The sequence below is a fragment of the Odocoileus virginianus genome, chromosome 4 (genome assembly GCF_023699985.2).
Source record: "Odocoileus virginianus isolate 20LAN1187 ecotype Illinois chromosome 4, Ovbor_1.2, whole genome shotgun sequence".
Taxonomy (NCBI): Eukaryota; Metazoa; Chordata; class Mammalia; order Artiodactyla; family Cervidae; genus Odocoileus; species Odocoileus virginianus.
The window spans coordinates 83,482,799-83,505,710 of record NC_069677.1 but is presented as its reverse complement, the minus strand read 5'-3'; the positions used below and the strand labels follow the sequence as shown (position 1 = coordinate 83,505,710).

The 22,912-nt window shown below is 50.2% G+C and overlaps 1 protein-coding gene across 1 annotated transcript in view; it reads right to left on the bottom strand.

Annotated features, from left to right (window-relative positions):
- The window catches only part of COL6A2 (collagen type VI alpha 2 chain), a 31,292-nt gene extending 9,859 nt beyond the window's left edge, over window positions 1–21,433 (bottom strand). The window contains 16 exon segments of the mRNA XM_070466915.1: window positions 168–230; window positions 798–860; window positions 1,454–1,543; window positions 1,829–1,891; window positions 2,401–2,463; window positions 2,863–2,916; window positions 3,476–3,520; window positions 3,626–3,652; window positions 3,868–3,894; window positions 4,189–4,233; window positions 4,319–4,372; window positions 5,630–5,695; window positions 6,419–6,439; window positions 6,667–7,265; window positions 7,451–7,590; window positions 21,326–21,433. Coding sequence (XP_070323016.1) covers window positions 168–230; window positions 798–860; window positions 1,454–1,543; window positions 1,829–1,891; window positions 2,401–2,463; window positions 2,863–2,916; window positions 3,476–3,520; window positions 3,626–3,652; window positions 3,868–3,894; window positions 4,189–4,233; window positions 4,319–4,372; window positions 5,630–5,695; window positions 6,419–6,439; window positions 6,667–7,265; window positions 7,451–7,589 — 1,419 coding nt within the window. The 5' untranslated portion in view covers window position 7,590; window positions 21,326–21,433.
- Window positions 21,434–22,912: the final 1,479 nt, after the last annotated feature.

Here is a 22,912-nt window from a genome sequence, read left to right as displayed (position 1 = left end):
CTGTGGATGTGAGCAAGGCGGGGCTGTGCTGCCCTCCGAGAGGCCCTCAGCCCTGACCACAGTGGCCCCCAGGCTGGGTCTGAAGGGTGCAGGGCAGGGGCTCCTGGTGCAGCCCCTCCAGCAGGAGGGCACGTGGCCTCTGTGACCACCCAGCCATGACCACTTGCCTTGGCTCCTTTGTTGCCAACCTCTCCAGCCAGGCCCCGGGGCCCCTCAGGACCAGGGTCCCCCTGTGAGAAGAGAGGCCAGGTTAGTCTGGGTTGCATACGAGGGAAGTAGGAGAGGGGATCATTAACTCCCTGGGGGAGGAGGCCGCACACTGTGGAGGGTGACGCTGGCCTATCCACTCAGCCTCACGCAGCCCAGGCAGGGGCCACTACTCATGTTCAGAGGAGGAAGTCCTCCTTGGAGCCCTTTACTCTCATTTCACAGGGAGCTGGCTGCCCTCGTCTTTCATCATAAAACCTCCTGTGCCAGCTATAGAAACACACGTGTGCGGAGTAGGGGAGGGGATGCGGCGGGTGGAGCAGTGTGCAGCCTGCACAACTGTGCATGGCGTGCCTGGAAGTGGCCCTGCCCAGGCCCCTCAGCAGGGAGTTCCTCCTGCTCTCCCAGGCCCTGCAGGGAGCACCCCCTGACTGTCAGGCCCTGGGGGTCGCCTTCGTTCTCTGAGGTGGACTGTGGAGGGGTGTTGGTCATCCCATGTTACAGGGTCCCCGTTGGCCCCTCAACCCAGTGAGACCCCAGTGTAGACACAGACACAGTCGACAATGCCCCAGGCTCCCCAACACACTCACCTTCTCACCCTTGGGGCCGTCGCCGCCTGGGCTGCCCTTGGTTCCAGGGTCTCCCCTGCGCCCCTGCAGAAAACAGGCTTGTGGGAGGGGGGTCCTGATGGTGGGGGCCACACTGGAACCCTACTCTCTGTCCTCGCCATGAGGACTTTGGTGGTGGGGCCTGGGACCCCCTTCAGAGTGCTTCAGCCTAGACTGTGTCCTCTGCTGGGCCAGTTTGTCCCAGGCGAGGGTCTGGGAATGATGCGGGCTGAGGGTTCAGGTGACATGACTGACACCAGCTTGGACCATGGTCATTCAGGTCCCTTCTGGATTAGGCCAGGCCTCAGGTTGCGACCTCTCAGGGTCAGCCTGGAGATCAGCCTCGTGTGTGTCTGGGTCTAGGTTTAGCCCTCAGGGGTGTCCTGCTAGGGGGTGAGGTGGGGACACAGGGCCACTTCACAGGCACCAGGTGTCTGGCGTGGGCGTGGTTGGGCCCTGCAGGCCACTCTCTGGTAGCCCTGCTTGGTGTCTGCGGCACGGGGACAAGGGGCACATTTAGAGATGCCAGAGGACGCTGGGCTCAGAGACGCCCGGAGTAGGGAGTGTGAGGGGTGGCTCAGCAGGAGGGGGGCGGCCAGGGGGATGGGCATCCCGGGGCTGGGTGGGTGTGAACTCACAGGCTCGCCTTTGGGTCCTCGGGGCCCAGGCCCACCCTTGGCTCCTTTCAGGCCAGGACTTCCTGGGGCTCCGTTGTTGCCTTGATAGCCCTGTGGGGAGGAGATGGCTCACTTACGGTGATGGCCTGGCCACACGTGTGAGTGGCCAGGGGCAGGGCCCAGCCCCAAGTGGACTCACGCCTGCTGCCTCCAGAGGGACCATGTTTGCCTCGGGTGCAGTACACCCCGGTCACCCGGCAGCAGGACCACAGAGGTGGAGTGCGGGGGGTGCTCAGGGTCCAGGCTGGCCTGCACGACCACCTCCTTCCCTCCCTCACTGCCCCTTCCCCCATGGGGTAGCACAGGCCTCAGTGCAGGGCCCCCGGGAACACTTGCCTTGCTTCCTTTTGCCCCATTCTCCCCTGGGGGGCCTCTGCGTCCTGGGCGGCCAGGGTCCCCCTGGAAGTGTTTGGAGAAATCAAGAAATCAGCCTCTTGTTTCTCAGACCCGGGAGTGGGACAGGACCCCAGTGGGGCTGGGGGCTTGCAAGTCTCCTCCTGTGTTCAAGGAGCAAGCCCCGCCCCTGTGTGGGAACCCCACAGCCCCCTTGTGTGGGCACCCCACGGCCCCCATGTGTGGCCATCCCACGGCCCCCATGTGTGGCCATCCCACGGCCCCCATGTGTGACCACCCCACATCCCCCATGTGTGACCACCCCACGTCCCCCATGTGTGGGCACCCCACGACCCCCATGTGTGGCTACCATACAACCCCCATGTGTGGGCACGTCCCCCATGTATGGCCACCCACGACCCCATGTGTGGGCACCCCATGGCCCCTGGCCTGGTTTGCAGCGACAGCGCCTGTTGTTGGGCATCTAGGCCGAGTGCTGTGGGCAGGGAGAAGGCCCTGGGAGGGTGGTGGCCCCGTCTGCTCTGGCCCGCCCGCCCCCTGGCCAGGCCATCTACCTTCGAGCCTTGGTCTCCTCGCTCCCCAGGGCTGCCGGCTTCCCCCACGTAGCCATCGGGGCCCTGAGGGAAGGGAGGGGGTTATGTTGGGCTCCTGCCCAGGGCTGTGCTTGAATTTTCCCTGTGAGCTCAGGGCCAGCTGACCAGGGGGAGGGTGACCAGCACCCCATCTCTGGACTGGATGCTGGGACCCTTTGGGCCTGGGTGGGCCGATCAGACAAGCTGCCAATCTGGGGGGCATGCCCTGGGACTCTAGAGCAGCTCCCCTCCATTTGACTCAGAAGCTCCAGGGTCACTTGTCACGTTGTGACCTCAACCCCGGCTGAACCCTGGCGGGGGTCCAGGACAGGCGGCTGGGGAGGAACCCAGCTATGGGCCCTGCCACCTGCCTTCCCACTACAGCTGGTGGACTGACCCCCGCCTGGTGCCCAGCATCTCCCAGAGCCACCAGGCTGCACTCACCCGATCCCCGGTGTCTCCCTTGCAGCCAGGAGGTCCGATGCGCCCCAGCTTGCCCTGAAGGAGAAGAGGGGAACAGACGACGTGTCAGGGCCGGATTTGGGGACATGAGCCTTGATGACAGGGGTCAGAGGTGCCAAGTCTGGGCACACTGAGCACCCCTTGTAGGACATCTGTGTGAATGGCCGTCAGGGTTGCACTTCTGCGAAGGTGGGAGGGCATCCCCCGGGTGTGGCTGGGAGCGTGGGGGTCTGTGGTGTCTCCTCCACGTGTGTGCATGTGTGCGTGCATGCATGGTCTCCCGTGACACTTGTGTGTGTGCACCTGTGCAGGTCTGTGAACCCCCAGCCAGGCCAGACATGAGGTCCGCAGGCCAGGCTGGGAGACTCCTGCCTGGCCAGTACCTGCTTTTCTGCAGCAAATGTCCACGCCCCTCATGCAGGGTCCCTGTCTGTCCTGTGTCCACTGAGGAGGCACGACCAGGGGCTGCCCAAGCCACAGGTGTGGGCAGTGGGCGGATGGGCCCAGAGCCCACCCCCTGAAGGACCTGAGAGTCTCAAAGGGATCATGCTCATTCCACGGGCACTGCTGCCCCGCCCAGGGATGGTGTACTCACCTTCTGCCCATCTGTCCCGTTCTTGCCCGCAAGGCCAGGGGCACCCTGGAGGAGAGGGGAGGAGGGACCCTGTTAGCTCCCTGGACTTCCTTCCTTCCTTCTGAGTAGTGGGAAGGTGGGTACCCTGCCCTTGCCCGCCGCTCTACTCACCTTCCGCCCGTCGGCTCCAAACTCGCCCTGTGTAGGAGGAAAGAGGACAGTTAGTGATAATCTTCAGCATCACAGACACCACTGCCTCCAGGCCTCAGACCAAACACGAGGCCAGAGAGGCCCCAGAGGTCACTACCGGCATGATGCGGGGTCTCATGCCCTAGCAAGGACCCTGGGCTCGCTGAAGGATACAGCTGAGGGGTCGGGCTGGGTTAGGTCAGATGCCCGGAGTGGATTCTCACCTTCTCGCCTTTGAAACCAGGAACACCCTGAGGTCAGAAGGAAAGAAAAGAAGCATTACCAGGGGCAGGCGGGGCGCTGGGACCCACCCACCAGGTCCAGGGAGGAGAAGGGAGTGGTGTCGGCAGGCTCTGGTGGAGAGGTGCCCCCAGGGATGATGCGACGCTGGGAATACCGAGGTGCTTCACTTCTGTGGGGCAGGGTCAGGGATGATGGGCTGTGCCAGGCACAGCCTGACCCCGTGGCTGGCCCCTCCTGGAGGCAGGAAGCCCTTGGCTTGTCCCCATGTCCCTGCCCCCCAGGCAGGGTCAGCAGCAACTTACCTTGGGTCCAGGGAATCCAATGGGGCCTTCAATGCCTGGATCTCCCTGTGGAAGAACAGAGGATGGTGGATGCAACCCCAGCTGCGGGGACAGGGGCCTCTGGACGGGTCGGGGTGGGGAGGGCACTCACCTGTCGCCCCTTCTGTCCAGGCTCTCCGGGTTCACCCATGTTGCCTTTGGCGCCCTGAAAGTAGATGACAGAGAAAGGAATAAGGGAGGCATTGGGCTGGGGGAGTTCCTGGTAGGTGGCAAGACTGTGATCCTGGGGTTGGGTGGCCAGGTGACGATTACAGTGCCACCTCGGGACCCCTAGAGTCCTGGTCCCTGTCAGAACAGCCCTATCTGACCTGCTCCCTTGGGCTCTGACTGTCAGCTCTCGGAGAAGCCGCCCTGTGGTGGGGCTGGAGCGGCCCTGGGGTGGGGTGCCCACACAGATCTACAGGACTCCAATTCTGCTCCTGGCTGCTCCTGCCCATACCTCATGCCACAATGTCCTCTAGATCCTGTGGGGGCAGCTAAATAACACCTCAGGACAGGCTGGCTCCTCAGAATTCAAGGTTTAACTGTACAATGTGGGACTGTATTAAGTAAGTGCATCTACTTATTAAGATGCTTCCAGTTTCAGGGCAAAGATGGGCAGAAGTGAGAGGTGGTCAGAGGAGGGAGGAGTAAGGAGCAGAAGGTCTTGGGGATCCAGGAAGCGGGAGACCAACAGACAGGAACCAGTGGGTGGGCAGAGGCTTCTGAACAGCTGTGCCCTGTTTTGGGGTTCCTTCTGCCCCCACACTAACCACAGTGATCCCTGCAGCAGCTTCCAGAGACGCCCCCTCCCCACCAAGGACCGGAGTCACACCCCTGCCATGGGTGGCCAAAGCTGCCTCTGGTGGCAAATTCATCCCTGGATCTAGGACTGGAGTAACCAGGGAGGCTGTGGGAACATGTGACCAGCAGCCTGGCAGACAAGTACCTAGATACCTCACCCCTGAACTTGGAAAGAAGCAGCTTTCTGACATGAATCACTGGCGTTTCTTATACTCTGGTAGTAATTTTGGAGGAATTTCACTTTATACACCTCTGCTGTTATGAAAATGCGGGGCCAACCTGACCTCTTAAAAACCACTTATTTAATAAATGATAAGCAGGGGTTCCCTGTATGAATTTTCATCATGTTACTAACAGTAATGTAGCTCATGCTTCTTTATGAACATGGGTATGCTTCTTTACTTTAGAGGAGTATTTTATGGGCAAATCTTAATTTATAAGTATTCCTACTTTTCTGAAAATGCCATAGGAAAGGAAGTTGATAAAAACTGAATTTTAGATCCTCCAGGGTGAGAAGTGGTGAGTCCATCCAAGGTGCAGTAGCCCGAAGATATGGAGCTGGGGAGAGGTCAGGGGCTTTCCTGTGACATCGACCCCACCGGTGGTCTGGGCATCTTACCTTCTGTCCGCGGTAGCCCTTGGGGCCAGGGGGCCCAGGGATCTCCAGACAGCTGACCTTGTAGCACTGAAATGGGAAGCAAGGGGCAGTGTGTGAGGCCAGGGTCACAAGTGCCGGCAGGGAGGGAGGGGCGTAGCCTGGGCCCCCTGGATGCTGGGCCATCCTGAGAACGGGGCTGTGTGATGGAACAGACTTCAGAGGTGTCTAGGAGGCCTCTGTGCCCACCAGGGGCAGGTTTGGGGGTCCACATGAGTACTCTAGTCAAGTTTGGGAAATGAAGGCTGGGTTAAGCAATGACTGGCAATAGGAAGGATTAAGTTGCTGCTGGCCAGTCTCCGCTGTTCTTGCGTGTTAAATCTCTTGTGTTTTGAGCAGCTGTCCTGGGAAAGGGCAGGCCTGTAGGAGCCAGGGCTGTTGAGATGGTGCTGGGGAAGCACAGGGACGAGGGTCCCACACTGGGCACACAGCTGGCCACCTGCCTTCTCCTCCTGGCCTGATTTAGGTGGACAGAGCCTGTCAGCCCGGGGGCAACCTTCAACCTCGAGCCTCATCCACAGGGATTGCAGGTGACTCTGATGCTGATCTCCTGGGCTTAGACAGCATGGTTTTGGCCACAGCCCCTCAATCAGACTCCAGTCTCAGGCTCCACAGGGAGCAGAGGGGTTGTGCTCCCTCAGCCCTTCTCATTGTCCTAGCTCCTGGGAGTGCAGGTGTGGGAACGGGGGGCGGTCATCTCTTCTGAGTCAGAGGCCCAGGCAGCCCCCGGGGCTGGGATGGAGACACTCTCACCTCTCCATAGGCTTCATGTTTCTGTGGAAAGGACACAGAGAGAAACCCTGGTGAGTGGGGAACTGGAGGTGGCACTGGCTCCGCATCTGGGCGGGGACCCAGGACAACAGAGCAGACATCAGACCCCTCCCCACACCAGACCCCTCTCCACCCCCGCCCCACACCCTTCAGTAACCTCACTCACAGCGGGTAGACAGACCCGGAACACTGTACTGCCTCCTGCTGCCCTGCCCCAGCCTGCCACTCACCATGACCTTGATGATGCGGTTGATGGTGTCCTGGTCAATCTCAGTGGAGTCCGGCCGCATGGTCGCGTAGTTGTTCCGGTAGAGTTCGTGTGGTGTGTTGGCGATGTCCCGCAGGCCCTGTTCGTTCAGCTTCAGGTTGGGCGGCACCGCGAACAGCCGGATGCCCTCCTCGCGGGCCCGCTCCGCCTGCAGCTTGATGCCCCCGCATGGGCTGCCGGTCACGTGACCGTCAGTGATGACCACCGCGAAGTTGACCACGCCCTTGCCCACGTGCCGCCGGACCTCCTGGGTCATGTTGGCCAGCATGCAGTCAGTGAAGGTGCCCCGGCGAAAGGAGCTGATGCTCTGTAGGCTCTTGGTGAAGGAGGCCCGGTCGCTGCCCGGCGGGCTGAACACCTCTACCAGATCGGAGAAGTGCAGGCCGCCGTAGCGCCAGCTCAGGGCCACCTGGTCCAGGTAGAGCTCATCCTGCAGTTGGCTGATGAACTGCAGCACGAACTGCTGCATGTGGTAGAGCAGGCTGTCGGTGGGGGACTGCATGGTGATGCTCTCCGATGTGTCCAGCACGAAGTACACGTGGACCGGGCAGTCGGCCTTCTCTGGGGGTGCACAGGAGTCACCTCGGGGCCTGAGCGGGTGGTCCTGGGGTCTGCCTGGGTCTCCCTGCAACCCGCCCCGCCCTCGGTCCGGCCCCGCCCCTCCACCGCAGGCCCCACCCCACCCTTGCCCCACTCGGCCCCGCCCCCACCCTAGCCCCGCCCCACCACACCCACACCGGTTGTACCTGGGCAGCTATTCCTGTCCGAGGTGCCGGGGCTGATGACCTCCTGCTGCTGAGCATGGACGGCCCCCAGGAGCCCCCAGAGCAGGAGGGCGGAGCAGGGGCTGCGAAGCATCTTGGCAGCACCCTTGCGCCTCGACATCCTGCAAAAGGGAAGAGCGGCGCTGCAGACCGTGCCCCACCCTCACATAACCGGCCCCCAGGCCCCTGCCCAGATGATGCTGGGGGGACACACGGAGGTCAGGAAACACCTCAGCTCAGGGTGCACCTTGCTCCCTTGCCTGGGTGGGGGCCAGAAACACTGAGCGGGAGCAGAGACTGCAGGCTTAGGGCTCCATTCTGAGTGGGACATTCACGGTTCCCCACTGCCCTGCACAGCCTGGCTGTAGAGATTAAAGCAAGCCCCATGGGAGCATCAGGAAATCCAGGAGGGCTTCCTGCAGGAGGTGATGGATGTGCCCAGAGAGAGAGAAGTGTCCAGAGGAAGGGAACTCCCCGCCCAGAGGAATCTAGTTTACAGAGGACTGGGGGCAACACTTGATTGTGTTGACTGAGAAGGTGGGGTGAGGTGCAGGCCAGGGGCTCTGAAGAACCCTGAAGCCTCCAACCACTGCTGATGGCCACACACACTCCACACCACACACATCACATACACAGACATCTCACACACACACATCATATACTCACACATCGTACACACACCACATATCATACACACATCATACCACACACCACACACATTATACCTTAGGGGTATAACCTTAGGGGGCCAGTGAGGGCTGAGGATGGGATGTAGGCAAAGCTTTCTCTTCCACTACCCCTCACGCTGAGGCCCATGGAGGAGAGACCCCAGGGAGGGCGCCAGGAGGCCCACCATGTCCTGTGTGCTACAAATGAAGGAGGGGACTGACGGGAGACTCACCCAGATCAGCCGTGTTCTCCATGTACACAAGCATCACACACCACACACCACACACCACTCACATTATACACGTCACACACACACTCCACACCACACACACCACATACATAGACATCTCACACACACATCATACACACATCACACACACATTATACATATCACACACACACACAGCACACACATACCACCCACATTATACACGTCACACACACACTCCACACCACACACACCACATACATAGACATCTCACACACACATCATACACACACCACACACACAGTATACACACCACACACACACTGCATATCACACACTCCACATCACACACATACACCACACATACATTATACATATCACAACACACTCCACACCACACACACCACACACACATATCACACACTCACATATCATACACCACACACACCATGCACTAACACACATAATTAAAAAGAGGCCCACATAATAAAGTGTACTGGTAGAAAATATTAATCTCAAATATAATGAAAACTTCTAAAAGTATCTACCCAGTGGAAAAACACAAAAGCAACAAATACAAAATACAGAAATACCCAAAGGGAAAAATCACTTTGGCCTATGGGAGGCAACCTCCAAGGTACCCCCGTTGGAGTCCTCTCAGCCCCGAATTATCAGTGACCACTGTGACCAACAGAATAACCTGGAGTGTGTTGTGTGACTTCCATGCGTGGGGTATAAAAGGCATGGTGGCTTCTGCCTGGTCCTCTCTTGAACTACTTGCTAAGGAGGAGGCTGGCTGTCATGACACGAAGATGTGCCAACAGCCTTTGCAGCAGCTCATGAGGGGAGGAGATGAGGCCTCCAGCTGACAGCGGTGAGTGAGCTGTCTTGGAGGCAGATCCTCCACCCCAGCCAAGACTTCAGATGACCGTGGCAGAGCCAATATCCTGCCTGCACCTTGCAAGGAACCCTGAGCTGGAACCACCCAGCAATGCCTCCCTTGAATTCCTAACCTGAATAAATTACGAGACAGTAATTTATTAGTGGTAAAGAACCTACCTGCCAAAGCAGGAGACATAAGAGATGCGCGTTAGATTCCTGGGTTGGAAAGATTCCCCTGGAGGAGAGCATGGCAACCCACTCCAGTATTCTTGCCTGGAGAAACCCATGGACAGAGGAGCCTGGCGGACTACAGTCCATAGGGTTGCAAAGAATCAGACATGACTGAAGTGACTTAGCACATTGTTTTAAATTACTGTTTTGAATACTTTATTATACAGCAATAAATCACTAATAGAGGAATCAGACTCTTCTTCTACAACATTGTAGACTGAAGATGAGACAATAATTCAGAATTTTGACAGGGAAATAAAATGACCCAAGAGATGTCTACCCAGCCACTTTATCTTTCATATACAAGAATAAACATCTCAGAAAACTAAAAATAGGATTTCCATATGATCCAGCAATGCCAATTCTGGGCATATATCCAGACAAAACTCTAATTCAAAAAGATGCATGCACCCATATATACATAGCAGCACTATTTACAACAGCTAGGACATGGAAACAACCTAAATGTCCATTGACAGATGAATGGATAAAGATGTGGTCCATATTTAATACACACAATGGAGTGCTACTCAGCCAAAAAAAGGACAACATAATGTCATTTGCAGCAACAGGAATGTAACTAGAGACAGTCAAACTAAGTGAAGTAGGTCAGACAGAGAAAGACAAATACCATATGATATCACTTACTTGTGAAATCTAAAACATGGCATAAATGAACGTATCTACCAAACAGAAACAGACTCACAGACATAGAGAACAGACGTGTGGTTGCCAAGGGAGAGACAGGATGGACTGGGAGTCTGGGGTAAGTATATGCAAACTAGTACATTTAGAAAGGATAAAAAAACAAGGGCCTGCTATATAGCACAAGGAAGTATATTCAATATCCTCCAATAACTCATAATGAAAAAGAATATGGAAAAGAAAGTATATACATGTATAGCTGAATCACTTTGCTGTGCAACAGAAATTAACACAATACTGTGAATCAACTATACTTCAATTAAAACAAATAGAGTAAAAAATGGATAAGGACCTCAGATGTAAATGGGCTCAGATCTATGCCACCTACACACCATCCCTAAAAAATATTCTGCAAGGAGTTTCTGCAAACAATAGAGAGGCATTGTGGATTTGGTTCCAGACCACCATAATAGAGCAAATATAATAAAGGGAGTTTAGGGATTTTTTTGGTTTTCTAGTGCATAGAAAAGTTATGTTCACACTATAATGTAGTCTATTATGTGAAATGGTGTATGTCTTAAAAAACAATATACATAGCTTAATTAAAAATATTTTATTGCTAAAAAATGCTAATCATCACCTGAGCCTTCAGAGAGTTGTATTAGTAATATCAAAGACTGCTGATCACAGATCATCATAACAAGGTAATAACAAAAAAGTCTGAAATATTTCAAGAACTCCCCAAATGTGACAGAGACACAAAATGAGCAAATACTGTTGAAGAAATGGCTCTGATAAACTTGTTCAATGCAGGGCTGCTACAAGCTGCTGATTTGTAAAAACCAAAATATCTGCAAGGTGCAATAATGTGAAGTAATTAAAATAAGGTATGTATGTCACTGCTCTATTAAAGCCACCAAACATCCATTTATGATTAAAAAAAATCAGACAAGGCAAACCTCATAAGAGATTTAGGAGTTGGATTAACACTATAAGGGATATAAATTTCAAATCAAGAAAAGTTATGACAAACCTAAACAATGTATTAAAAAGTAGAGACATCACTTTGCTGACAAAAGTCCATCTAGTCAAAGGTATGGTTTCTCTCTAGTAGTCATGTACAGATGTGAGAGTTGGACCATAAAGAAGGCTGAATGCCAAAGAACTGATGCTTTTTTTTTTTCAGGGCAGAATTTTAAAAATCATTTATTCATGAATCTGGAATGGATTTCCTCTCTCCCAGCCCCCACACACACGATGACAAGAGGAAAAGATGGCAAACAGTGGTGTCTGGTCTTATTACACAGTGATGATACAATTCTCAAATCAGTCTACTGATCACAACAAAGAGGACGCTAACATCACTGAACTCAACATGACCGTGTTTAAGAAGTTCATCAAAATCGGGTCTTTCTTATGAAAGAGGATTTGGAGTATGACCTCAGACAAGAATAACAGCACAGTTCTCTCTTACAATGTCTATTTCATGGCACTCTGCCTCCACAGAAGAGCTAGCTAGTGAAGTTCAGAGTTCACTTAGGGGGTTGCCTTGCAAGTTTCAACCTCAGCCTCTTAATCTCCTGGAGGTCAGATTGGCTAATGTCCAGAAGTTGTGTGTGTGTGTGTGTGTGTGTGTGCGCGCTCGCGCGCACACACACGCACACACTCAGTCAGTCCTGTCTGACTTTTTGTGACCCCCATGGACTGTAGCCCACCAGACTCCTTTGTCCATGGAATTTTTCAGGCAAGAATACTGGAGTGGGTTGCCATTTCCTTCTCCAGAATTGATGCTTTTGAATTGTGGTGCTGGAGAAGATTCTTGACAGAGTCCCTAGGACTGCAAGGAGATCAAACCAGTCAATCCTAAAGGAAATCAACCCTGAATATTCACTGGAAGGACTGATGCTAAAGCTCCAATACTTTGGCCATCTGATGCAAAGAGATGACTCACTGGAAAAGACCTTGATGCTGGCAAAGACTGCAGGCAGGAGGAGAAGCAGGCAACACAGGAGGAGATGGTTAAATGGCATCACTGACTCAATGGACATGAGTTTGAGCAAGCTCCAAGAGACAGTGAAGGACAGGGAAGCCTGGTGTGTCACATTCCAGTGGGTCACAGAGTCAGACACAAGTTAGCAACTGAACAACAACAATCACATTTTACACAAAACTAAAATAGATGTTTTTGTCTTCATGGGTCACAGACTCCTTTAAGAATGTGGACAATTTTACCTGACACACAAACACAGATTACTCATATACAGAAATCATATTCCTTATTACTTCAGTGGACCCATCTATGGAACTGACTCTGGATTTAAAACTCCTGCACTTGAAGAATGACCAGTAGAGTACAAAAATTAAAAAAGACAAAGAGTGTTGATCTCACTCTGTCACTTACTGTTGTGCAAGAAGCCAATGCAATAAGACAGTAAAAAGAAAGAAGTATAAATCTTGTAAAGGATGAGATGGGAGCTCCTTATTAAAGATGGTACTATCTACCTAGAAAACTCAGTAAGATAAACTGAACAAAGTTTAGGGGAGAGAGAAAGGGGTTTCAATGAGGCAGTTATAAGAAAAATACACAAAAATCTACAGGTTTTCTTCTATCAGGAATGACCAATTAGAAAAGGCAATGGAAAAAATACTATTTACACTAGCAAGAAAACCAAAATAAATCCAAGGGATAAACTTAATAAGAACCTAAGGATGTGCATGACTTATGGAAAAAACTCAAAAAATTTCCAAAGAACACAGTTGCTTTTAGATGAGAGACACAATACTTAAGAATATCAGTTATTTCTAACCAAATCTATAATTGAATATAATTTGGACTAAAATTTCCAATAAATTTTCTTTTTTGCCATTATTTGTTGACAAAATAAATCCTAGGTTCATCTGAAGGAATAAATAAGAGTAGGTGAAAAAAATAAAAAATGAAGGTTGATAAAATTTATGCTATCAAGTGCAATAATGGAATACAATCACAGTAAAGAAGTATTTGTTGTTTTGGTGCTGGAAACGGCCAGAAGACCACACAGCAGTGGCATAAAACCATATGAGAACTGAAAAGATGAGATGGCTGTTTTTCAGAGCAGTGAAAGAAGGCTGGGAAAAGGGCTCACAATATGACTGACTATAAGTAATCCTACCTCATGCAGGGCACCCAAATAAAATCCAGGAGGAGCAAATAACTGTGTAGAGCATGAACTAAAAAGTCTTTGAAGAAAATAGAAAAGATTAAGTGGCATGAAATATCTATGATTACTCTGCACCAGATGGTACACTGCAGATTTTCTTTTAACCTTCACAACAGCCCTTGGATATTAGTGCTAATATAACCTCCATTTCATAGATGAGGAAACTGAGACCAAGATAGGTAACTTGTCCAAGGTGCTCAGCTAGTAGCTGAGCTCCAAATCCAGGCAGCATGGTTTTGAGTCCATAGTCTTGAAAACTGGGCTCTCACATACCACCTTTATTACAACTTAGCAACATGGGCAGAGTGGAAACAGACCAAGAGCCAGGCAACCATCTCTCCAATGCATGATCAAGATTTAATATTTTTAAGGTTCAAAAATTTTGATGGCCTGTTATTGTGTGTATGTTTACAACTATAATATGTTGTTTTCTGTTGTCTTAAACTTTTTATTAATATATAATGCCCTTCTTTGTCTCTTATGACTCTTTTTGATTTAAAGTTCACTTTACCTGGTGTTGGTATAGCTGCCCCTGCTCTTCTTTGGTTCCCATTTGCAGGGAATAGCATTTTCCATCCTTTCACTTTCAAACCTATTTATGTCTTTGGATCTAAAGTGAATCTTTTGTAGACAGTATTTAGCTGGATGGTGTTTTTTAAAGTCCATTCAGCCAGTATCTGTCTTTTGCTTGGACGGTATAATCCATTTACAATTCAAGTAACTATTGACAAGGAGACACTTACTTCTGTAGTTTTGCTATTTGTTTTCTATGTACCTTATAGCTTTTTGTTCCTCATTTTCTGCATTACTATCTTCCTTTCTGTGTAGCTGATTATTGTAGTAAAACATTTACATCTCTTCCTCACTTCTTTTTGTGTTTTTAGGTACTTTCTTTATGGTTACCATGAGATTAACTTAACATTATAAAATTATAACAATATAATTGGAATTTATGCCAGTTTAACTTTGTGTTGCCTGCCCAGTCATGTCTGACTCTTTGCGGCCCCATAAACTGGTAGCCCCCCAGGTTGCTCCATCCATGGAATTTTCCAGGCAAGAATATTGGAGTGGGTTGCCATTTCCTACTCCAGGGGATCTTCCCCACCTAGGGATAGAACTTGTGTCTCTTGTGTCTCCTGCATCATCAGGCAGAATCTTTACCACTGTACCACCTGGGAAGCCAGTTTAAGTTCAATAACATACACACAAAAAACTGCTCCGAAAACACAAGCAAATATTATTTTTAATGCATTGGTCTCTTAAATTATGTAGAAAACAAAACATGGAGTTACAAATTAAAGTTACAATAATACAAGTTTCAAGAAGAACAGAGCTGGAGGAACCATGTAGCCGATTTCAGACTTACCACAAAGCTACAGTAATCAAAACAATATAGTACTGGCACAAAAATAGACACATAGATCAACAGGAAAGAACAGACAGCCCAGTGCATAAACCCATGCACTTATGGTCATTAATCTACGACAAAGGTGGCAAGAATATACAACGAAGAAAAGACAGTCTCTTCAATAACTGGTGCTGGGAAAACTGGACAGCTAAATGTAAAAGAGGAAATTAGAACATTCTCTAACACTATATACAAAAATAAACTCAAAATGGATTGAAGATCTAAATGTAAGACTGGATACCATAAAACTCCCAAAGGAAACACAGAACACTCTTTGACACAGCAGTATTATTATCATTTTTTTGCTCTGTCTCCAAAAACAAAGGAAATAAAACCAGAATTAAACAAATGAAATCTAATTACACTTCAAAGCTTTTTCACAGCAGAGGAAACCATTGACAAAATGAAAAGACAACCTGATGAATGAGAAAAGATATTTAAAAATGATTTGACCAATAATGGGTTGTGTGTGTATGTTAGTCACTCAGTTGTGTCCAACTCTTTGTGACCCCATGAACTGTAGCCTGCCAGGATCCTGTATCCATGGGATTTCCCAGGCAAGAATACTGGAGTGGGTTGCCATTTCCTTCTCCAAATAAGGGGTTACTATCCAACATATATAAACAGCTCATACAACTCAACATCAAAAACACAAACAGCCCAATTAAAAAATGGGCAGGAAAACTGAATAGATATTTTTCCAAAGAGGAAAGGTAGATGGCCAACAGGTACAGGAAAAGATGCTCAATACTGCTAATCATCAGGGAATTGCTAGTCAAAATCACAATAAGATATCACCTCACACATGTCAGAATGGTTATCATCAGAGAGAATACAAATAACAACTGTTGATGAGGATGTGAAGAAAAGGAAACCCTCATGCACTTTTGAAGGGAATTGGTGGATTCCACTGTGGAATCAGTTGGTGCATCCACTGTGAAAAACAGTATGGAGGCTTCTCAAAAAAACTAAAGATAGAGCTACCATATGACCCAGCAATCCCAATCCTGGGTATACATTAGATTAGTTATTGTTTTTTTAGAAAATGTATTAGTCTCTCAAATCATGTAGAAAATAAGTGAGTTATATGCCATTGTTATAATAATAGCTTTATAAAATTGCTCATGTATTTACCTTTACTGAGATCTTTATATCTCCATATGACTTCAAGTTATTGTCTATTGTCCTTTCATTTCACCTGCAGGACTCTCTTGAGCATTTCTTATAGGGCAGATCTAGTAATGAACTCCTTCAGGTTTTGTTTATCTGGGAAATTTTTTAAGTTTGCCCTCAACTTTGGGGGACAGTTTTGCTGGATATAGAATTTTTGGGTGACAGATTTTTTTCTTTTAGCATTTTGAATATATTAACCCACTGCCTCTGGTTTCCAGAGTTTCTGATGAGACATCTTCCGATAATGTTATTGAAGTTCCTTTGGATATGGCGAGCCACTTCTTTCTTGCTGATATAAAATTTTTCTCTTTGTTTTTGTCTTTTGACAGTTTGATTATAATGTGTAACGTGTGAGTCTCTTTAAGTTCACCTTATTTGTCTTAAATGTTTATATTCATGTCATTCATCAAATTTGGGAAGTTTCTTCACATGTTTCATCTGCCCCTTTCTCTCTCTGTTCCTTCTGGGACTCCCAAAACTGTATGCAGGTCCTTTAGGTTCTGTTCACTTTTCTCTAATCTTTTTTTCTTTCTGCTCTTCAGACTCATAATTTCCATTGTCTTATCTTCAACTTCACTGATCCTTTCTTTGCTCAAATTGGCATTTGAAGCCCTCTAATAAATAAAATCATTGTGCTCTTCAGCTCTATTAAATCTTTTTTGATTCTAACAGGTTTTCTATTTATTGATATTTCTATTTTATTAATATATTATTTTTTAGTTTCTTCACATCTTCCTTTAGCTCCTTGAGCATCTTTAAGTTAGTTGTGTTAAAGTCTTTGTCCAGTAGATCCACCATCAGGTCTTTCTCAGGGATGGTTTTGGTTGGTTTATATTTTTTCATTGAATGGGCCATATTTTTCTGTTCATTTACTTGCCTTTTGATTCTTGTTAAAAACTGGACATTTGGATCTAATATGGTAACTCTGGAAATCAGATTCTTCTCCTTCTCTAGGGTTTGCTATTTTTATTGTTTTTGTTTTATTTATGTTGTAGGCTGTCTCTGTGCCAAGGATCAGCCTGAACAGTAAAGGTGCGTGTGTACATGCTAAGTCACTTCAGTTGTGTCCGACTCTTTGTGACCCCATGGACTGTAGCTCGCCAGGCTACTCTGCCCATGGAACTCTCCAGGCAAGAATTCTAGAGTGGGTTGCCATTTCCTTCTCTAGGGGATCTTCCTGACTCAGGGGTTGAACCTGTATCTCTTATGTCTCCTGCATTGGCAGGCAGGTTCTTGACCACTTGGGACTTGGGAATCCCCAAAGAGTAAAGGTAAGGTCTTCTTATATCCTTCCTGAGCCTGTACTTTCCCCTAGATATGTGCAGTGCCTGTCTAATTTCCCCTGTATGTACAATTGCTTTCCAATGTTATAGTCTTCAATGTCCGACTTCCAAAAGGAGAAAAAGAGAAAAAGAAAAGGGTGGGGGAGGTGCCAGTCTTTTAAATCCCCTGGAAGTCAAGTCAACCAGAGAGGGTAAGGCTTGCAATGATAGGGAAAAGTATAACAATAATGGAAGCCTCAATAGATTTAAAAAGAAAATATCATGAAAAGTATCTTCTCCGATCACAATGGGATGACTTTAGAAGTCAATAACAGAAGGAAAACTAGAAAATTCACAGAATTGTGGGAATTAAACAACGCACTCTTAAACAACCAAAAGATTAAAGAATAATCACAAGGAAAATTAGAAAATACTCACAGACTGATAATAATGAAAACAAGACATACTAAATACATGAAACACAGTAAAAGCAGTATGAAGGAGAGAATTTACAGCTATAAATGTTTACATAAAACAAGAAAGATCTCAAATCAATAAGCTAATTTAACAATGTAAGGAACTAGGAAGAAACCAAACTAAACATACATCTAGCAGAAGGAGTGAAATAATAAACATTAGAGCAGAGATTAATGAAATGGATAGCAGAAAAACAATAGAAAAAAATCAATGAAACCAAAAGTTGATTCCTCAAAAAGTTCAACAACACTGACAAACCTTTAGCTAGATGGACTAAGAAAAAAAGAGAGAAAACTCAAATCACTAAAATCATAAATGAAAATGGGAAATTACTACTTATTCTACAGAAATAAGAAGAATTATAAGAGAGTGCTATAATCAGTTGCGCATCAACAAATTAGATAACCTAGATGAAATGGACAAATTCCCAGAAACACAAAACCTACAAAGAGAAAATCATGAAGAAAAATCTGAGTATTATTAGTAAAGAGTTTGAATCAGTAACTGAAAATCTGACAAAGAAAAGTCCTGGACCTGATGGCTTTATTGGTGCATCCTATGAAGCATTTAAAGTGGAACTAATATCAATATTTCTCAAACTCTTCCAAAAAAATTGAAGAAGAGGGAATACCTCTAAACTCATTCTATGAAGTCAGCATTACAGATGGCATCACTGACTCACAGAATATGAATTTGAGCAAACTCTGGGAGACAGTGAAGGACAAGGAAGCATGGTGTGCTGCAGTCCAAGGGGTTACAAAGAGCTGGACACGACTTAGCAACTGAACAATATTACCCCTGATAGCAAAACCAGATAGACACTACAAGAAAAGAAAACTACAGCCTAAAATCCTCAACAAATTATTAGGAAGCAGAATTCAACAGGATAAAAAAAGGGTTAAATATCATGATCAAGTGGGATTTATTCCCCAAATGTAAAGATGGTTCAACATATGAATATCAGTTAATGTAACACACCACATTAACAGAATGAAGGAAAAACCCACATGATCATCTCAATTGATGCAGAAAAATCTTTTGATCAAATTCAATATCTTTTCATGATTCAAAAACTCAACAAAGTAGGACTAGATGGAAACTATCTCAGCATAATAAAAGTCATTTATGAAAAGCCCACAGCAAATATCAAACTCAATCGTGAGAGACTAGAAGTTTTTCTAAGGTCAGAACAAAAGAAGATGCCATTTTTACCACTTCTATTCAACACAGTATTGGAAGTCTTAGCCAGAACAATTAGGCAAGGAAGACAAATAAAAGGTAGAAGTAAAATTATCTCTGTTCATAGGTGACATGATCTTCCATGTACAAAATCCTGAAGAGTCCACAGAAAGAAACTGTTATATAAATGAATTAATCTAAGTAGCAGGATACAAAGTCAACACACAAAAATAATTTGCATTTCTATACAGCAACAATGAACAGCGCAAAAGGTAAATTAAGAAAACAATTCCATTTACATTAACTGCACTGTTCCTTTGTGATCTGGCCCAACCCCAACGCATGCTCAGGGTAGGGGCTGGCTTCCAGGTCCTGTTCATTGAGCAGAATCGCACGAGCCCTGCTTCTCTGCAGATGTGCCCCACATCAGGGTCCCCCGGCTCTGCACAAATGTTTGAAAGGAGTCACAGGAGGGGCCAATCCAGTGGAATGTGGGGTGGGGTTTAAAATTAAAAAATCAAACTATTTTGGTTTTTCTTAGAATAATCATGAGAGCCAAGTTTTCCAGGTATCATAAAGCATTCATGGCAGCAAACACGGTCTCCCTCCTCTGTACCTGGAGACCCTGTCCTACAGATGAGAAAATGGTGATGGAGAGGAGGGCAGGCTCGGCCCACACCCTCTGCTGAGGCCTGAGAAGACCCCTGGGTCCTGCTCCTTCTCCCAGGTACTGGCCCATTCCAGGGAGCTCAACTGACCTGAGGGACCTCAGGCGGGTCCACTGCACAACAGAGCCACCTGTGCTGGCTGGCGACGCAGAGTTCACTGGGTGTGGATGTGCCCTGCCTTGACCAGGTGAACCAGCGACCGAAGCCTGGTCTCCTATATGTTGCCTTGCCTGTGGCTTCCACTTCAGACGGGCCCAACAACTGCCCCCAACCTGCTGCAGTCTTCACAGCCCTGCCCCCAGGTCACTTTCATCAGCCCAGGGTGGCAGCTTTGCAGTGGCCAGAGTATTTCAGAGGTCCACTGAGACGCACGTCTGGCCGAATGGACACAATTCTGCCCCTTGCATCTAGCCCCTCCAGTCACCTATGCCCAGGGGCGCAGGTCCTCTCCCCACCCCATCTCCTGCGGCCAAGCGACAGGAGGAGGCAGACCACTTCCCTCCCTCCTGGGAGCCCCAAATACCCATCAGGCCTCCTGGCCCTGGTGAGGCAGACAGGCAGGCAGGGAATAAACCCTGTTTTAAGAGGGCCTCCAGGCCAGAGCTCCTTTACTGGAAACTAAACCAGGGAAGTCATTGGAAAAGACACTGATGCTGGGAGGGATCGGGGGCAGGAGAAGGGGACGACGGAGGATGAGATGGCTGGATGGCATCACCGACTCGATGGGCATGAGTTTGAGTAAACTCCAGGAGTTGGTGATGGACAAGGAGGCCTGGCGTGCTGCGATTCATAGGGTCGCAAAGAGCCAGACACGACTGAGCGACTGGACTGAACTGAATTGAGACCCAGGGAAATTTGTGGACCTTAAGCCTCCTTTTAGAGTGTCTGCAAGTGAAGAGCCTTCCCTTGGGGACAGCTGGGTGGCCTAGGGGTGTGGAAGCTGTCAGCTTCCTCCCTGGGTGCAGGGGAGGATGGTTGGGGGCCCTGGGCAGGATGGCAGGCACACAGGGGTGGCATCCTGCTGTTTTTGATCGTCCTTACTGGTATCAGCAGGTATTCTCAGCGGCAGACCTCCCCCCACCACCCCAGGGGGTGCCCCTGAGGATCTGGGGCGGGTGTGGGGCCGGCCCATCAGGGGAGCCGCCCAGCATAGTCACCACCCCCCCTCCCCCCACGCTCCCCTCAGTCTCCCTCAGCAGACTCTCGGGTTGGGGGCAGATGCCCAGTGGACACCTCCAGCCTCAGAGGAACGGGGCAGGCTGGGCTCCTGCGGACTCCTGGGTAGGTGGGGTGTGACTGTGACTCCCCTTCCCCTGCTCTCCATCGGAATGTCAGGGACCCCTCTTCCCCTGAGGCCCACTGCAGGGAAGCTGGTCCCTCGGAGCTCATTCTAGGGACGAGTCTTTCTGGGGAGTAGGGACAACCGCTCCCTCTCAGCTGAGCCGAGGAGGGGGGGTCAGCACCCCTGGACACCCCGTGCCCAGTTTCGTGTTGGGCGGGGTGTCATCCCATGGGAGTGAGTTGGGCTCCTCAAACTCTGGAGATGTCCCCAGGCACGAGACACAGGACCGAACTTCCCAGAAAGGTCCAGGGGTCTGGCTGCAGATGGGGGACCGGGCACGGATGGCAGGCTTCCGGAGCCCCAGCACGGCGTCCCGAAAGGGGACCCGGCTCTGCCCAGGAGAGACGGGGACAGCCGGACGGGTCCCCGCGCGAGGCGCCCCAGGAGCGGCCCGGGAGCTTCAAGCGAGCCCAGTGGTGCAACTGGGAGCACCGCGGCTGGGGCGGACCCCCAGGCAAGACCCAACTCCCCGCGTCCCCGCGCCGCGCGGCACTGCGCTGTCGGGGGCCTTACCTGACCGCGCTTCGGGCGCCCTCGTCGGACTCGTCCCGAGCGAAGAGGCTCCGGGTCCTGACCGCGCGAGACGGCGCCGAGTGGGCAGAGGGAGGGGCGGCGGGAAGGGCCGCCGCCAGACCCCGCCCCCTCCCCTCCCCGCGCCCCGCCCCCCCGCCCCTCCGCGGCCCGACGGCGGCCACCGGGCGGCGCTGCGGCCACGCGGATGGCGGCAGGGCGGGGCCGGGAGGCGACCCGAGGGGACAGCGGTGCGGAAGAGAGGCCCCTCTGCGGTCCCTGCTAAGTCAGGACCCCTCCGTGTTCTTGGGATGCTGCTCCGACTGGACACCTGCCCACCTCCCTGCTTGCTGCCCACTCCCCCATTTCCTGGCGACCTGGAGTGTCTACTACCGGGCTTGGGGCGCCTCACTCACCACTCACTCGGCCCTCGGAGGAATGGCCCTGGGAGGCTGCAGAGTCCTCCCGCCAAGGGGACTTCTCAAGTCCCCCCTTGCTCAGAACCGGCGGGCTGGGGTCTCGTTCCTTGCTCAGGGACACGCAGCTCTGTTGACCCATGGATCACAATGTGTGTCTTGCCCCGCCACCCAGAGGTGAAGGGCCGGCCTGGAGGGGCTTGAGTGGCCAGGATAGCGGGAGCCTCAGGCTCTCTGGGTGGAGAGGAGGGCCTAGGGGACTGGCAGACCGTTACCCTGTGAGAACCCCAGAGCTGCTCTTGGGACTGGGCCCTGGGGCCTCTGTGATGTCCCTGCCTGCGCATAGTGAGAAGGGGTCCCTGGTAGGGCTGTGGTGGGGGGTGCCACTCCCCAGGACCAGTGCTCCTCCTGGAGGAGGGATGCAAATGGGACTGGGGGCCTCACCAGCACCCTTGAAGCGGGCCAGGCAGCGGAAGTTGTCTGCTTGGCCATTGCTGGTCTGTGACTGTCAGGCCCTGGCCGAGTTATGTCGAGATGCTGAATCTGGATGGGGACGTGCAGGCCTGGTCAGAAGGAAAGAGGCCATGTGTCAGGACTGGCGAGGGAGCCCTGCAGGTGCCGACTGTAGTCCTGGGCTGGATTTGCGGGTCCTTGACCCAGAAGGGCTTCCCAGGTGACACTAATGGTGAAAGAACTTGCCTGCTAATGCAGGAGATGCAAGAGACATGGGTCAGTCCCTGGGTCGGGAGAAGGAAATGGCAACCCATTCCAGTATTCTTGCCTGGAGAATTCCTTCGACAGTGGAGCCTGGTGGGCCATAGTCCATAGAGTCGCGAAGAGTTGGACATGACTGAAGCAACTTAGCACACATACACTGCCCAGAAGCCAGGACAGATTAGAGAAACAGGAAAGCTGGACTCAGAGGTACCGTCTTGGAACGCAGGATTTAATCTCCCAGCAGTCTTCAGGTCACAGGACAGACTCAATTCTGGGATGACTCACAGAGGCCTGGAGAAAGTGCTGGCCCCTGGTGAACAGAAAGGAAGCGCTGAAGCCATCCTGGTGGAAGGTGGAGGGAGGAACAGACAGGCCCCAGGCTGTGCCAGGTGCAACACCCTTGTCATGGGTTAGTGAGGCTGTTGGCCAGTGATCACGTTCTTTTCCATCCCAATTA